General features: G+C 44.4%; 1 protein-coding gene across 2 annotated transcripts in view; it reads left to right on the top strand.

The window, feature by feature from the left end:
• The first annotated feature begins 254 nt into the window (after positions 1 to 254).
• The window catches only part of LOC110490368 (carbohydrate sulfotransferase 11), a 60,023-nt gene continuing 42,413 nt past the window's right edge, over positions 255 to 17,864 (top strand). Inside the window, exon 1 of one of the 2 annotated variants that reach the window (XM_021563717.3) lies at positions 255 to 821. In XM_021563717.3, the coding sequence (XP_021419392.1) occupies positions 704 to 821 (118 nt within the window). In that variant the 5' untranslated portion in view covers positions 255 to 703. The remainder of the gene's footprint in view (positions 822 to 17,864) is intronic. The other variant, XM_021563718.3, reaches the window with a different exon arrangement.

The raw sequence follows: 17,864 nt of genomic DNA, 5'->3' as shown, positions 1-17,864 counted from the left end.
CAATTAAATTATCTAAATATGGTATTCCCATCACTAGACTTGAACAATAACCATCTATCTAATCTATAGATGCGCACAATTCAATTAGCTACGCACATTTACTCACAAACTGAACCACAAACCATTTCCATACACGAACGCCGGTTTGTACAGTAGCCTACGTTATGTAATCTCTGGTATAATGAACAGTTTCACTATGTCTGGGTTATGTCAGCGGCATCGATCTACTTCTCTGTTAGTGTTTGCCTGTTCTTGCTGTGAGAGGAATTCATCCACACAGTACTTCTCTTACACAGTCACTCACTCAGATGGTGATAATTCATCCTTCCATAAATAATCGTATTACAAGGGGGAAACACTTAGACATATTTAGACACATACAAAAATAAATATATAGCAATGTGGTATAAAACCATTCATTTCTCAATGTGCGACGCGGTTTCTTTTACTCGTCTACCTTGCTCATCGCCTTTGGGCGCGCTCATTTTCTGTTGCAAAAGGGGGCAGAATCGTTGTCTTGCTTCCCCTGTAGTTTAGGAGGGAGGGACGAATAGTACAGTCCAGAGTGAAGGCATTGAGCTCATTGAGTAGCGGACAATTGCAGTGAGTATCACCATCAGTACCACAACGGCACGCCAAGCCCCGGTGCTCAGACCGACCGACCTCCACACAGAAAATCCGCCACAGTCATTCCCTGCCAGCCATGAAACAGACTCTGCTCGAGCTGATGAGGATGAGCAGAATATGCCGGATGGTACTCGCCACTTGTTTGGGATCTTTTATTCTGGTCATCTTTTATTTCCAAAGTATGTTCCAACCAGGTAGGTAGGATCTCTGTCTCTCTCGAATTTGTTGTGTGTTGTGTTCATTGATCTGTGACGTCCTCACTGCTGCCCAGTGCCCACTCTGTTGTGGCATGTTGATATCGATGTATTTGTTGACTGTGTTGAATCATGCATTTTATAAATAATTACAAGGTTGTAACAGCCATCTATCCGGCGGACGCGTAATTCCATCCTGTGTCGCCGAGGTTGGGAAATAATTTGTTGCCTGTTTTAGGTCAAACACTATCACATAGATTGTGCGTTTATGCAATTGATCGTATAGGCTATTGTGCCAGAGTCAGTAATATCTTGGGAAACGAGCACGACATGTGTGTTTTGAGATTGCGGTATGCATTGCCTGTAGTCGCGGGCGTTTTCGCTGGTATGGATGGATGGATGGATGCATTTTGTCTCCCTCCAGTCAGTTTGGCTGAAGTGGACCCTGTGCCACTGCCACGGTACAGTTCGCCCTCGTCCGTACAGTAGAGGCTCTGTACCATGACTCAAAGAGCCCTGCTTTCAGACGCGCAATGATCGCACTGTACAAACAGCAAAATGCCTCAATATTGACCTACAACAGGTTTACTGTAAAGACAAATTATTTCTGAGCAACTGTGTGGCGCTGTTAAATTCCTCCCATGACTGAAACAGTTTAATTTGAGCTCCTGCTCCATGCCATGGTCCAGGATCAGAGAGGTGGCAAAAATACACTTTTTTTTTTAGAAAGGGACGTCTGAGAGAAAAAAAGCGTGATTTTAATGACCTCAATTATATTGAACACTTTGGCTATGCTTTATTTCAATGTGGCCAAGTCTCTATTTGCGGTAGTAGGGAATATAGTGATGTAAATCATAACAGGGTATTTATTGTACCATGTAGATTTTTTACAGCCAAAGTGACCGTATTATTGCTAAATGGGATTTTGCACTAATACTTTATTCGTTCCCCTCCTTTGATTCAAAGTTGTGTCCGAAAAGTGAACAAGGTGGTAATGGATTTTATTGAAAGGAAGGGGAATATCAGCGAATGCATTGTACTAAAGAATAACCAAGTACTACTGCGTAAAACTCAAATTACCACGCCGTACTTCCACATAATTTGGTGGAATTTCTGAGGCCCCGGTTGTGAGTCATCGATGTAGGCTACACCCGCGACGGGGCTCCTCTCATCACTAGCCTACTGCACCTGAATGCGTGTCATCCCTATTCCGTTAACCATACAGCACCGCGGAGACTGTCACAGTATATGTGCGTTAGTGCGCACACAGATACTAGGGAATGTGGAGAAATGCTTTCCAGCGGTGATGCATGACTCCCCCTTCGACATTCTGTAGCTCCACAAAGACAAAAGGCTGAGGGGGTTGCTATAGCGAGCCTCTCCCAGGCATAGGGACCTATCTCGTTTTAGAAGAGGGGACATCAGAAAATGTTGCATGTAATTGTTTTTAAAGAATACATCTCTGACATATGAGAGAAAGCCCTGTGTAAGATGGTGTGTGTGTGTGTGTGTGTGTGTGTGTGTGTGTGTGTCAGTGGTTTAATGGTAGTGGGGTTTTGTGTCTGGGATTATGAAACGATTATATGGGTGAGACCAGGGATTGACATTAATAGTGGTCTGGCAAATTAAGTCTGATCTGAGGTTGCCCCATCAACGGCACGTGAACCAAACTGCACACAATTCCAGTAGCCTAAAACGGTTCTGTCTGGTTCCTGCCCAATGCTTAAGTGAATAACAGACAATGTCTGACATTTCGGTGTGTAATTGTGTTTATTTCTCTCCCTCTTGACCTCCCCTCCCCCCACTCACACACACAATACAGCCTAAGAACATGACAGACTGAACCCCTCTGGTCTTCCTGTAACAGTTCACGGCACACGGAAGTCCGAGGAGCGTTCCTCTGGTTCCGGAATGTTAGACTGCCTGGGAATCCTGTCTCGCCCCCCTGTGCAAACTCTCACCTCGTTTACAGGCCCTTTGAGGCCACGACCTCTAAACCAGACAGTAGAGAGAGACTCCTCATCTGGGTGTCTCAGTGTGGGCTCAACACACACACACACACACACACACACACACACACACACACAGTCACACACACACACACACACACACACACACACACACACACACACACACACACACACTTGCTCGCATGCGCACACGAGTGCAAACATGCACACACACTGGAAACACTCCAATGAAAGTGTTCTTCAAAGAGACAGATCCAGCTTGAGTCATAGTCCGTTGAGCTCAGTTGAAGCTTTGTGCCTCTGATAGATCATTCAGTGTCTGTATGAGGTTGCCTTCCACTGCAGGCAGCCTTTTAAAGGCATTAGGACTGGGACCAAAGGAGCAACAGCAGCTAATATGGATGTTTAGTTTAGTCAGTATTCTTTGGGTGAGCGGTGCCAGGGGGTATTTTGGAGAGACTGGGCATGACTGTCTGTGTGTGTGTTTGTGCACGTGTTTATACTGGGGCTCTGTTCAGTGTATTTTCTTGACTGTGTGTGAGTGGTGACCTGGTTGTGCACTCTGGCCTCAGTCACACACTCACGTTTCACATCCCCCATAATGCACCAGTGTGTCCAGACTAGAGCAGCCGAGCATGGACAGTGACATGACTCACTGACCTAATTTGGAACCCAGCTGAATTTTTGGGGAAGATTTCCATAGCGACGGACCTCAAAGAGAGCTAGGGGAGGGGGAAAAGGGGGTATGAGGCAGTCAGATGGAGTTTAGCGAAAAAGACTTGATCAAGAATGAGATGGCCAAAGCCTCTGGTGGAATTTATTTGGGAAACTCAAAATTCCTTACTGCTTGCTACCCCGGGACAGTAATGTAGGGTGGAACTGATACTGTGGGGAAGACGGCTGATCTGCAGACTGTGGTTACCTCATCCATAATCACTAGAGTTTGATGGTAGAATCCTTGACTTACATTCTAGAGCTCTACAGTGTCTCCCTTTGTGCATAGGAATTCAACGGCTTTTATCCCATTTGTGGGAATTCTAGAATTCATGTCCCCGTTTCTGTGCATGTGTTCTAGAACTGTCTCTTTTTTTGTGTTGTGGAATTCTCCAGCACAAAAGCTTATGATGTTATCCTGAACAGAGAAGAGATGACCTAGAGTGATAAAACAAGATTCTCTCTCTCTCTTCCTCTCTCTCCCTCTCTCTCTCTCCCTCCCTCTCTCTCTCTCTCTCTCTCTCTCTCTCTCTCTCTTCCTCTCTCTCTCTCTCTCTCTTTCTCTCTCTCTCTCTCTCTCTCTTCCTCTCTCTCTCTCTCTCTCTCTCTCTCTCTCTCTCTCTCTTTCTCTCTCTCTCTCTCTCTTCCTCTCTCTCCCTCTCTCTCTCTCTCTTCCTCTCTCTCTCTCTCTCTCTCTCTCTCTCTCTCTCTCTCTCTCTCTCTCTCTCAAAATTCAATTGAATTGGCTTTATTGGCATCGGAAACATGTTTGCATGTGGAATGGACAATAAACAAGGGAAATGAACAAGGGAAACATTACACTCACAAAAGTTATACAATTATATAGACATTTCAAATGTTATATTATTGGCTTTGTACGATGTTGTAACAATGTGCAAGTGGTTGAAGTATGAAAGGGGAAATACATCAACAGATGATTATACGTTGTAGTTACAATGTTGTTTGTGTTCCTCTGGTTGCCCTTTTCTCATGGCAACGGGCCACAGATCTTGCTGCTATGACTGCACACTGCGGTATTTCGCCTAACAGATATGGGAGTTTATCAATGTTTGATTTGTTTTCAAATTCATTGTGGGTCTATAATCTATGGGAAATATGTGTCCCTAATGTGGTCGTACAATTGGCAGGAGGTTAGGAAGTGTACCTCAGTTTCTACCTCATTCTGTGGGCAGTGTGCACATAGCCAGTCATTGCTCGAGAGACAGGTCTGCCTATGGTGGCCTCTCTCAATTGCAAGGCTATGCTCACGGAGTCTGTACATAGTCAAGGATTTTCTCAATTTAGGGACAGTCACAGTGGTCAGGTATTCTCCCTCTGTGTCCTCTCTGTTTAGTGCCAGATAGCATTCCAATTTACTCTGTTTTTTCAAATAGTTATGTTTTTGCTTTCTCATAATTTGGTCGGGTCTAAATTAATTTATATCCTGGGGCTCTGTGGGGTCAGTTTGTGTTTGTGAACAGAGCCCCAGAACCAGCTGGTTTAGGGGACTCTTCTCTAGGTTAATCTCTCTGTAGGTGAGGGTTTTGGGGTGGAATGTGTGGGCATCGCTTCCCTTTAGGTGGTTGTAGAATTAAACAGCTCTTTTCATGAGTTTGATAACTAACGCATGTAGTCCTAATTCTGCTCAGCATGCATTGTTTGGGGTTTTGCAGGATTCTGCATGCAGAGTCTCAATTGGGTGTTTGTCCCATTTTGTGAATTCTTGGTTGGTGAGACCTCACAACTGTAGAAGGCAATGAGTTCGATAACGTAACTTTTTTTAGCCACATCCTAATTTGGATGTTGAGTTTTATTTTCCTTTTTATGGCACAGAAGGCTCTTCTTGCCTTGTCTCTTTGATCATTCACATCCTTGTGGAAGTTATCTATGATAACTTGAGGTGTTGAGGTGTTGATGTGTTGAGGTATGAATAGGTTTTTGTTTGATCTAGGACAATGGTGTCTAGATGGAATTTGTATTTGTGGTCCTGGCAACTGGACCTTTTTTGAACACCATTATTTTGGTCATACTGAGATTTACTGTCAGGGCCCAGGTCTGGCAGAATCATTGCAGAAGATCTAGGTGCTGCTGTAGGCCCTCCTAGGTTGGGGACAGAAGCACCAGATCATCAGCAAATAGTAGACATTTGACTTCAGATTCTAGTAGGGGGAGGCCCGGTGCTGTAGACTGTTCTAGTGCCCTCACCAATTCGTTCATATATATATGTTGAAGGGGGTAGGGCTCAAGCTGCATCCCTGTTTCACCCCACAGCCCTTTGGAAAGAAATGTGTGTTTTTATGCCAATTTTAACCGCACACTTGTTGTTTGTGTACATGGATTTTATAATATTGTATGTTTTTCCCCCAACACTGCTTTCCATCAATTTGTATAGCAGACCCTCATGCCAAATTGAGTGAAAGGCTTTTTTGAAATCAACAAAGCATGAGAAGACTTTGTCTTTGTTTTGGTTTGTTTGTCAATTAGGGTTTGTAGGGTGAATATGTGGTCTGTCGTATGGTAATTTGGTAAAAAGCCAATTTGACATTTGCTCAGTACATTGTTTTCACTGAGGAAATGTACAAGTCTGCTGTTAATGATAATGCAGAGGATTTTCCCAAGGTTGCTGTGACCCATATCCCACGGTAGTAATTGGGGTCAAATATGTCTCTACTTTTGTGGATTGGGGTGATCAGTCCTCGGTTCCAAATATCAGGGAACATACCAGAGCTGAGGATGATGTAAAGAGTTTTAGTATAGCCAGTTGGAATTTGTGGTCTGTATATTTGATCATTTAATTTAGGATACCATCAACACCACAGGCCTGTTAGGGTTGGAGGGTTTGCAATTTGTCCTGTAGTTCATTAAATGTAGTTGGAGAATCCAGTGGGTGTTGGTAGTCTTTATCAGTTGATTCTAAGATTTGTATTTGATCATGTACAGTATTTTCTTGCTGTTTGTTCTTTGTTGTAGAGCCAAAAAGATTGGAGGAGTGGTTTACTCATACATCTCCATTTTGGATAGATAATTCTTTGTGTTGTTGTTGTTTATTTAGTGTGTCCCAATTTTCCCACAAGTGGTTAGATTCTATGGATTCTTCAATTACATTGAGCTGATTTCTGAAGTGCTGTTCCTTCTTTTTTCATAGTGTATTTCTGTATTGTTTTAGTGATTCACCATAATGAAGGAGTAGGCTCAGGTTTTCTGGGTCTCTATAGTTGTGGTTGGATTGGTTTCTCAATATATTTCTTAGGTTTTTGCATTCTTCATCAAAACATTTGTCATTGTTGTTAATTTTCTTAGGTTGTCTACTTGACATTTTTAGATTTCATAGGGAAGCTGAGAGGTAAAATATACTGTTCAGGTTTTCTACTGCCAAGTTTATACCTTCACTATAATAGTGACATGTTTTGTCCAGGAAGTTGTCTAAAAGGGTTTGAATTTGTTGTTGCCTAATTGTTTTTTGGTAGGTTTCTACACTACTTTCCCTCCATCTATAGCATTTCTTAATATTATTCAGTTCCTTTGGCATTGATGCCTCATGATTGAGTATAGCTCTCTTCAAGTAGACTGTGATTTTGCTGTGATCTGATAGGGGTGTCAGTGGACTGACTGTGAATGCTCTGAGAGACTCTGGGTTGAGGTCAGTGATAAAGTAATATACAGTACTACTGCCAAGGGATGAGCTGTAGGTGTACCTACCATAGGAGTCTCCTCGAAGCCTACCATTAACTATGTACAGACCCTGCGTGCGACAAAGCTGCAGGAGTTGTGACACGTTTTTGCTGGTTGTTTTGTCATTGTTGTGTCTAGGGGGACATATTTGGGAGGGAATGCTGTCACCTCCATGTAGGTGTTTGTCCCCCTGTGTGCTAAGAGTGTCAGGTTCTTATCCAGTTCTGGCATTTAGGTCGCCACAGACTAGTACATGTCCCTGGGCCTGGAAATGGTTGATCTCCCACTCTAGGATGGGGAAGCTGTCATCGTTAAAGTATAGGGGTTCTATTGGGGGGATATAGGTAGCACACATGAGGACATTGTTCTCTGTTGAGATAAGTTTCTTATTAATTTCTAGCCAGATGTAAAATGTTTCTGTTTTGACTCATTTAATAGAGTGGGATTTATATATTTTTTTAAATTTAACTATGCAAGTCAGTTAAGAACAAATTCTTATTTTCAATGACAGCCTAGGAACAGTGGGTTAACTGCCTGTTCAGGAGCAGAACAACATATTTTTACCTTGTCAGCTTGGGGATTTGATATTGCAACCATTTTGGTTACTAGTCCAACTCTCTAACCACTAGGCTACCTGCACTATACCAAGTCTCTTTCCTGTTTCACACCTGGTAGTTTGGTGGATGGGACTACCAACTCTGTAACCTAGAGGGCAACCAGCGGGTCCATGTCCTCTATACCACCCACCTGGTAGTTTGGTGGATGGGACTACCAACTCTTGTAACCTAGAGGGCGTTCAGTGGGTCCATCTCCTCTATACCACCCACCTGGTAGTTTGGTGGATGGGACTACCTACTCTGTAACCTAGAGGGCAACCAGTGGGTCCGTGTCCTCTATACCACCCACCTGGTAGTGTGGTGGATGGGACTACTAGCTCTCTGTAACCTAGAGGGCGTTCAGTGGGTCCGTGTCCTCTATACCATGTTTCTTGTAGGATAACAATGTCTATATTTCCAATTTGGGTGGGGATGTGGTTGTATCCTGGGTGTACGTCCTTTTGGTGTGGATCCTATTGGTTCAGATCCTCTGGGGGTGTCCGTTTCTCTGTTGCTCCTGTATGAGGTGCTGGGGCTGCGGTTGAGGGTGATGTCCTTCAGGGTCCTGGTGAAGGTGGGGACTGCTGCCTTGTAGCGGTGGGCCTGGTCACAAAGGCTGTTCAAGTCCAAGGTGGAGTGATGAGCCAGGTAAACATTTGGTTTTGAGGCACAGTCCCGGGAAATGCTTGCATTCACCCGCGGTGTGGTGTCAGCGTGAAAGTCTTTTCCTGGTAGCAGGGTGGAGATAACCACTTGTGCGTTGGGGAAGAGGCTTTTTCAAACACTCCCTTGAATGCTGTGGCCACCCTTTCCTGCTGGGCTCTCAGGTCGTTTGTGCCTGTGTCTATTATGATGTGGCTGGGGGACCCTAGTCTGTCCTCTAACAGCAGCTCCAGGGCACGCCGGTTGTTGGGACACCAGGGTTTAGTCACTTGGTGTTTTGGAAAAAGTTTCCTCTCATCAATGTATTTCCCATTAGAGTCAACGAGGAGCACAATCTCTGGCTTTTGTGTGTCCTCAGTGGGTGTGGGTTTGTTGTCAGAAGAGCTATCCAGTGGGCTCTCTCTCTCGCTACTCTTTCTCTTCTCCCTCTCTCTCTCTCTCTCCGCCTGTCTCTCTCACTCGCCCTCTCCCAACCCCATTGTCCTGTATCCTCGCTCTCTCCTCTGCCTGTGAGTGTGTATTGTGGGAGCGTATCCCGGACGTCCTGTTGGTGTGATCTGAGTGGGTTTGTTGTTTTCCTCAGCAGCTTGGCTCCCAAGGCCTTGGATCAAACATCCCGGAGGTGCATGAAGGATGGGGAAGGACCATGACATTGTGGCTCTGTCCACACACAGTGAACTGTGCCCTATTTATGCTGTATATTTCGTTGGCCTGTGGTGCTCCAGTTCAGGGCCCATGACTGTGTTCCGTCTGGACTTTTGGCCAGGCAGCCGCAAGGTTGATAGCCATGTGTTGGAGAGTCTGGACTTCATTACAGGGGACTGCCACTGGGTTACTGACAGCCACACACACACACACACGGACACACACATGCGCTCTGATAATGCAGTCATTAAGTAATTAACAGCTATAGACATCCTTTAGCACAGAACAACTCATTTATAAGGGCGACAATAGACAGATAGTCTTCTAGAAAGAGAGAGAGAGTGAGAAAGAGCCCCCTCTTCCCCCCTTACTTCCTGTGCCTCTGATAATCTGATCATGGGCCTCAAGTAAGAGGCCTCACAGCAGCAGTGGGTGTACACACACACACACACACACACACACACACACACACACACACACACACACACACACACACGACACGTTTACTGGTAGTACTGCGTATGGGAAAAAGGAAGTTAGCCTCCCCCTCAGAAACCACAGAGAAGACCAGTCGTCTCTCGGTGGTATCAGCAGTCTTTTATGTCTTTATGGTTTGTACTACTGTGAGAGAGACACATTCTCCCTGCCTGGTGAAACCAAGCTGTGTGGCCCAAACAGTGTTAAAGGGCAGATACTTAGTAAAGCCCTAGTAGGGTTTTGGAAGGAACTGTCATAAGAGTGGGAGTGTGTAGGTGTGATTGAGTAAAGGAGGGAGAGAGATAGAGGAAGAGACTGGGAGTGTGTAGATGTGATTGAGTAAAGGAGGGAGAGAGATAGAGGAAGAGACTGGGAGTGTGTAGGTGTGATTGAGTAAAGGAGGGAGAGAGATAGAGGAAGAGACTGGGAGTGTGTAGGTGTGATTGAGTAAAGGAGGGAGAGAGATAGAGGAAGATACTGGGAGTGTGTAGGTGTGATTGAGTAAAGGAGGGAGAGAGATAGAGGAAGAGACTGGGAGTGTGTAGGTGTGATTGAGTAAAGGAGGAAGAGAGATAGAGGAAGAGAGTGGGACACACACACACACATCGTTGAGTGAAAGGTGCTGTGTCTAATGGTGCAGACCTCTCTATTTAACAGACGAGGGGCTCACAGATGTTCAGGGGTTTCTCTCAACCCCCAACAATAATTTCCTCCCTGATACGAGGTGGATATGGAAGGGGGGATGTTAATGATGGAAAATGTCTGCTTAAGTGGCGTTTTCTACATGTCAACATCTGGTTGCCACATATCGTAAACCGTTAGAGGGCTTGCCTCTGATTGAAGGGCACATTAACCAGTCTGCCTAGGTTCTGTTGATCTCAGCAAACCTCTTCCGTTCTCTGTTGTTACTGGGCGGTTTCAACACCTGAGTGTTGCTGGAACGTCAGACTAAGACAGATGTGAATGTAATCATGCTGCCTCCTGCCGATAAATATTGATTTGGTTGTTATGTTTTAGTCCCTGGGTGGTTAGCAGGTTAACTGCAGGTTAACACGTGAAGTTAACCACATTTGGGCATTATTAGCGGTTGTGCGCTGGAGAGAGGGATAGAGGAGGGTGCTGGATCATTTTTGGGTGGTGACAGCATGGTCCGTCGATGATGTGAAGTGCTGCTCAGCCTCTCAGACAGACTCACAGCTAAGGTGTGTGTGTGTGTGTGTCAGCTGCGTACGTGTCTGAACATATTGGTCCTTCCTTTTTTGTTGTCAACTTGTGTGAGTCAATTTGTTTCAGAGAAGAAATGTGTGTGTGTGTATGTGTGTGTGTGTTAGACAAAGAGAGAGTTTGTTGCCCAGTAGCCGTTTCTTTTCGGGTGAGTGCTCAGTTTAGTCCCGAGTCCCTGGTCTACCAGCAAGCTGGGAGCATGGAGCAGCACATTGATTTAGTCATTAGAGTGAGTAACAGCCATGGCAAAGCCGTCTGCAGTCTGCTGCCTTAAGACCAAGAACACCAAAGCAGGACCGTTAGGGTACAGGGTACTTAGCCTGGTTCCAGATTTGCTTGTGTTGTCTTGTCCACTCTCATTGTCTGTGAAGATGAACATAGGTGTTGGCAAGACATCTCTAACAGGTCTGGGATCAGACTATAATGACCACAGGCGCTATAATGACCACAGGAGAGTTATCTCGGGTAACCCAGAACTAAAATCGTGCGTAATTGGTCAGATGCTCGATTAAGTTCTAGGTCCATACATATAACGAGAATCGGAAGTTATGGGCAAGTCTATGGGTCAAATGTCCCCGCACCTTCAAAATTCAATAGACGCTAAAAATCTCAATTTTTTTTCCAAGTCCGCATGCCATAATTAATGCTGCTCGTTGTCTCATGACAGATATACGGTGCCATTTATGTTTACGCAGTCTGTCTATGAGAGGTTATCAACAGAGCACAAACAGGTCTGGGACCAGGCTATACAGTGTAGACTCAGGGCTGTAGACTGCATGGTGGCTGTGAAGGAGTGAGTGAATCATGGTTTTAATTAAATGGAGGAGGTCTCAGTCACTATGTCTCATTAAGTGGCTCTGAGAGGAACATTCAACGGGCTGCACTATGGCTAATGGGAAACATCTGAAACATACACACTCATTCCAAAATAATGGGCATTAATATGGAGTTGGCTCCCCCTTTTCTGCTATAACAGCCTCCACTCTTCTGGGAAGGTTTTCCACTAGATGTTGGAACGTTTCTGCGGGGGCATTGTCATGCTGAAACAGGAAAGGGCCTTCCCCAAACTGTTGCCACAAAGTTGGTAGAACAGAATCATCTAGAATGTCATTGTATGCTGTTGCGTTAAGATTTCCCTTCACTGCACAGTTGGCACTATGCATTGGGGCAGGTAGCGTTCTCCTGGCATCCGCCAAACCCAGATTGGTCCGTCTGACTGCCAGATGGTGAAGCGTGATTCATCACTCCAGAGAACGCGTTTCCACTCCTCCAGAGTCCAATGGCGGCGAGCTTTACACCACTCCAGTCGACGCTTGGCATTGAGCATGGTGATCTTAGGCTTGCGTGCGGCTGCTCGGCCATGGAAACCCATTTCATGAAGCTCCTGACGAACAGTTCTTGTGCTGACGTTGCACCCGAGCAGTGAGTGTTACGCTACTCGCTTCAGCACTCAGCGGTCCCATTCTGTGAGCTTGTGTGGCCTTCGCGGCTGAGCCGTTGTTGCTCCTAGACGTTTCCACTTCACAACAACAGCACTTAAAGTGGACTGGGGCAGCTATAGAGGGCAGAAATTTGACGAACTGACTTGTTGGAAAGGTGGCTTCCTATGACGGTGACATGTTAAAAGACACTGAGGTTTTCAGTAAGGCCATTCTACTGTTAATGTTTGTCTATGGAGATTGCATGGCTGTGTGCTCGATTTTATACACCTGTCAGCAACGGGTGCAGCTGAAATCAAAGAATCCACTAATTTGAAGGGGTGTCCACATACTTTTATATATATAGTGTTTGTAACATTTGTTTAAACTCCATTGTCTGTATTCTGTCTCTAAATGTTGTGTATCACTAGCAGCACCATATCATCAAGTAACATTCTGAGTATGTCGTCTCTCACTAGCAGCACCATATCACCAAGTACAGTACAATTCTGAGTATGTGTAAATGTACCTAGTGAATAAAGTTGATTCTGATTCTGATCACACCGTGTCTGTCTGTATCCTCTGATTCTTTCATTCCACCCCCCCCCCCCCTCTCTCTCCCTATTTTTAGCCTCTCTATCAGGCCTTGAGTGAGTGTGTTAGTGGGTGTGGTACGTTCCAGCCTGGTTGTTCTGCCACTGCCAGCGCAGCTGGTTTTGCAATGCCAGGGGGAATGGTGGGCACCAACACCAGCCTGTGAGCCCACACCATGGCAGGTTACCAGATGGTCGCTAGGCTGGGCAGCGTGGCGCGACTCAAAGACCCCTCTCATGCCCGTCCAGGAAAAGGGAAGGAGGGCTGGACACATTGCCATCATAGAGGAACAAATAAAGCTCTCCTGACACACACACACACACACGTAACCCCATCTCCTCTCCAAATCAAAGTGCTGCCAGTCCAGGCTGAGAACATGGCGTCTGTGGTGTGACGTCTGGTCAGGTTATACCAGGACACAGTCACTCTGTCTAGACCAGAGAGAGAGCAGGAGAGAGGGAAGAGGGAGGAGAGAAGGAAATAGGGATCAGGAGAGAAGGAAAGAGGGAGGAGGGAAGGGAAGAGGGAGGAGAGAAAGGAAGAGGGAGGAGAGAAGGGAAGAGGGTAGGATGGAAAGAGGGAGGAGAGAAGGGAAGAGGGAGGAGAGAAGGGAAGAGGGAGGAGAGAAGGGAAGAGGGTAGAATGGAAAGAGGGACGATGACACAGGAGAGGGGAGAGGAGTATAGGTGAGAGATGGAGGGGTGGAGTGAGAGATGAGTAAAAGGCTGGATTGGGAAGTGTACGGGGTATGAGGATTTAGATGTTGAGAAACGAGTAGGAAGAAGATGGAGGAGAACGGTTGAGGAGAGGGGGTGATGACTGGAGAAGAGAAGAGAGAGGTAGATGAGATGTGGGGAAGAGAGTAGAGCTGTTGAGAGACTGCAGACTGCTGAGTTGTACCTGATCCCTAACCCAGCTTGCTCTGCCAAAACTCAGAGCTCCAGAGCCCAGCCTAGACAGTGACAAAGCCAGAAAGAGAAAGATGGAGAGAGTCTGAGGAGGACTTACACTGAGTGTACAAAACATGCTCTTTCCATGACATAGACTGACCAGGTAAATTCAGGTGAAAACTATGATCCCTTATTGAGGTCACCTGTTAAATCCACTTCAATCAGTGTAGATGAAGAAGGGGAGGAGACAGGTTAAAGAAGGATTTTTACACCTTGAGACAATTGAGACATGGATTGTGTATGTGTGCCATTTAGAGGGTGAATGGGCAAGACAAAAGGTTTGAGCACGGCATGGTAGTATGTGCCAGGTGCACCGGTTTGAGTCTGTCAAGAACTGCAACACCGCTGGGTTTTTCACCCTCAACAGTTTCCCTTGTGTATCAAGAATGGTCCACCACCCAAAGGACATCCAGTCAACTTGACACAACTGCGGGAAGCATTGGAGTCAACATGGACCAGCATCCCTGTGGAAAAGCTTTTGACACCTTGTAGAGTTCATGCCCCAACGAATTGAGGCTGTTCTGAGGGAAAGTGAGTGTTTTGTACACTCACTATACAGTGTATAACATCAGGCAGAGGCACGGAGGGAGATTTGATATGTCCTTTAAAGTGGTAGCCTACAATATGAACGGTCAGGTGAGTTATTACTCTCATTCTACCAATCTCTCCTTTAGTCTTGAGTGTTTAAAGGCTGTTCTGAGAACAGCTGTTAACATTAACAAGGAGAACCTGAGAGTCATCTGTCACCATCCGTCTGCGAGAATTTGTGTACATTTTCACCTAAAATGACCTACCCAAATCTAACTGCCTGTAGCTCAGGCCCTAAAATGACCTACCCAAATCTAACTGCCTGTAGCTCAGGCCCTAAAATGACCTACCCAAATCTAACTGCCTGTAGCTCAGGTCCTAAAATGACCTACCCAAATCTAACTGCCTGTAGCTCAGGCCCTAAAATGACCTATCCAAATCTAACTGCCTGTAGCTCAGGTCCTAAAATGACCTACCCAAATCTAACTGCCTGTAGCTCAGGCCCTAAAATGACCTACCCAAATCTAACTGCCTGTAGCTCAGGCCCTAAAATGACCTATCCAAATCTAACTGCCTGTAGCTCAGGCCCTAAAATGACCTACCCAAATCTAACTGCCTGTAGCTCAGGCCCTAAAATGACCTACCCAAATCTAACTGCCTGTAGCTCAGGCCCTAAAATGACCTACCCAAATCTAACTGCCTGTAGCTCAGGCCCTAAAATGACCTACCCAAATCTAACTGCCTGTAGCTCAGGCCCTAAAATGACCTACCCAAATCTAACTGCCTGTAGCTCAGGCCCTGAAGCAAGGATATGCATATTCTTGATACAATTTGAAAGGAAACACTTTTAAGTTTGTTGAAATGTGAAATGAATGACTGAGAATATAACACATTGGATCTGGTAAAATATAATACAAAGAGAAAAACAACCGTTTCTTTTTGTACCATCATCTTTGAAATACAAGAGAAGGCCATAATGTATTATTACAGCCGAGGGACAATTTCGATTTTGGCCACTAGATGGTAGCAGTGTATGTGCACATTTTTAGACTGATCTAATAAACCATTGCATTTCTGTTCAAAATGTTGTATCAAGACTGCCCAAACCTGCCTAATTGGTTTATTAGTAACTTTTCAAGTTCATTACTGTGCACTCTCTTCAAACAATAGCATGGTATTCTTTCACTGTAATAGCTACTTTAAATTGGACAGTGCAGTTAGATTAACAAGAATTGAACCTTTCTGACAATATCAGATATGTCTATGCCCTGGGAAAATGTTCTTGTTACTTCAACCTCATGCTAATCACATTAGCATACATTAGCTCAACTGTCCCGTGGGGGACCCACCGATCCTGTAGAGGAAGCATCTTCGTATTTCTTCACTTTCTCTTTCTGTTTTGCTCAGGGTCGACTGACACACACACACTCACACTACAGGACTATAATTTCGCCTGCTGTCTATTTTAAGAGGACGCAGTCTTCGATTGGACACACACTATAATTTGGTGGTGCAAGACTGCAGTACTGGAGAACAGCAGGCATTATATGTAACTGAGATCACGCTGAGAGAAGGATGGACAGACCATGTCCAAGGCAGACCAGACTACAGGTCTAAATGACTAAGTCACACAGTACTCCCCCGTTTTATCTTCCTCAGGAGAATGGTATGTCCCAGAGCAGAGAGTTTGGGTGCATGGAACAGAGGCAGCTGCTGATTGGCTGAATACCCATGGCGCGAGGTGGTTGGAGATGTCAACAAAGCAGCATGACAGAAATATATGCCAAGTTTTCTAACTACCGGTAGTTTCTTTGAGAAGATAATGTATATAAAGTGATATGTACATTTGAACAACAGCATAGATACAGCTATTTCACTTGTGCATGTCAAAAACCGAATGGCTACTGCTGCATCTGCTTCCACTGTTTTGAACAGATTAGATATTACTATTTAAAACGAGCAGCCAGCTCACGAACGAGCAAGTGTAGCAGGGAGGACAGTCCTAACTAGTTACCACAGCTACAACGCCATAAAGCCCTCCTATTTCTACAACTTAAAATGTTATTTTAAACCTAAACCTAAAACTAACCTTAACCCTAACATTAACCACACTGCTAACATTATGCCTAACCCCTCACCTTAAATATATTTTACAATATAAACAATTTTGGTGGTAACTAGTGGAAACCAGGGAGAACACAACAAACATGCAATAAGTGAAAACACATGACCTTACTGGAGATAGCTAGCTGACATAATCTCACCAATCATGATGCGCTAGCTAGTTAACTTTCCTAATGAAAAAACGTTATATTTTTTAGTTAGTCTTGTATTAGTTTAAGAATACTTGAAATCAGCATGGGAGCTAACTAGCTAGCAAACTACCATCTAGCTATAACTAGCTGATTATCAAAAGTAGATTAATTTAACAACAAAAAATGACCAAACGATTTCTAAATGTTTCAGAAAATGACTGTAACTGGGCTAATTCATTTGATCGTGCTTTGTGATACACACGTTTTATGCTGTTTTGGTTTACACAACATGTCACCCTGTGCCACCTACAGTAGAACCTAATGGTGGAAACAAAATTGGCCATGCTTTTTTGACCTACCAGATCTGCGATGAGAAGGTTCTAGATAGTGTATCCCTCTGTCCTTCGACTCTTGTTGGATGAAGTTGTCAGGTTTATCAGGTCCCAGGCTCCCATGACTGTTATTCTTTTTTATTTACAAGTTAATTACATTTTGCTTTTGTACCTGATAGAGCAGATCTAGTCTCACGTGCGTAAGTTTGCCATTGGCGCAAGAGACTCCTTGGGATGAGGAGATTAGAGCAGACCCAGAAGATCTGACTGAACTTGTGTTGAACAATATATTTTTTAACAGGAAAATATACACATTTACCACACTTCTATGATAATTTAAAACATAATCCATGAATTATATAATGTATATATATATATATATATATATATATATATATATATATATATATATATATATATATATATACAGTGCCTTGCGAAAGTATTCGGCCCCCTTGAACTTTGCAACCTTTTGCCACATTTCAGGCTTCAAACATAAAGATATAAAACTGTATTTTTTTGTGAAGAATCAACAACAAGTGGGACACAATCATGAAGTGGAACGACATTTATTGGATATTTCAAACTTTTTTAACAAATCAAAAACTGAAAAATTGGGCGTGCAAAATTATTCAGCCCTCTTAAGTTAATACTTTGTAGCGCCACCTTTTTCTGCGATTACAGCTGTAAGTCGCTTGGGGTATGTCTCTATCAGTTTTGCACATCGAGAGACTGAAATTTTTTCCCATTCCTCCTTGCAAAACAGCTCAAGCTCAGTGAGGTTGGATGGAGAGCATTTGTGAACAGCAGTTTTCAGTTCTTTCCACAGATTTTCGATTGGATTCAGGTCTGGACTTTGACTTGGCCATTCTAACACCTGGATATGTTTATTTTTGAACCATTCCATTGTAGATTTTGCTTTATGTTTTGGATCATTGTCTTGTTGGAAGACAAATCTCCGTCCCAGTCTCAGGTCTTTTGCAGACTCCATCAGGTTTGGTGGTC

The sequence above is a fragment of the Oncorhynchus mykiss genome, chromosome 15 (assembly GCF_057628025.1).
Source record: "Oncorhynchus mykiss isolate SJ-2025 chromosome 15, ASM5762802v1, whole genome shotgun sequence".
In the NCBI taxonomy this organism is placed as follows: Eukaryota; Metazoa; Chordata; class Actinopteri; order Salmoniformes; family Salmonidae; genus Oncorhynchus; species Oncorhynchus mykiss.
The sequence above is the reverse complement of the archived record's forward strand: the minus strand, read 5'-3'. Positions and strand labels throughout refer to the sequence as shown.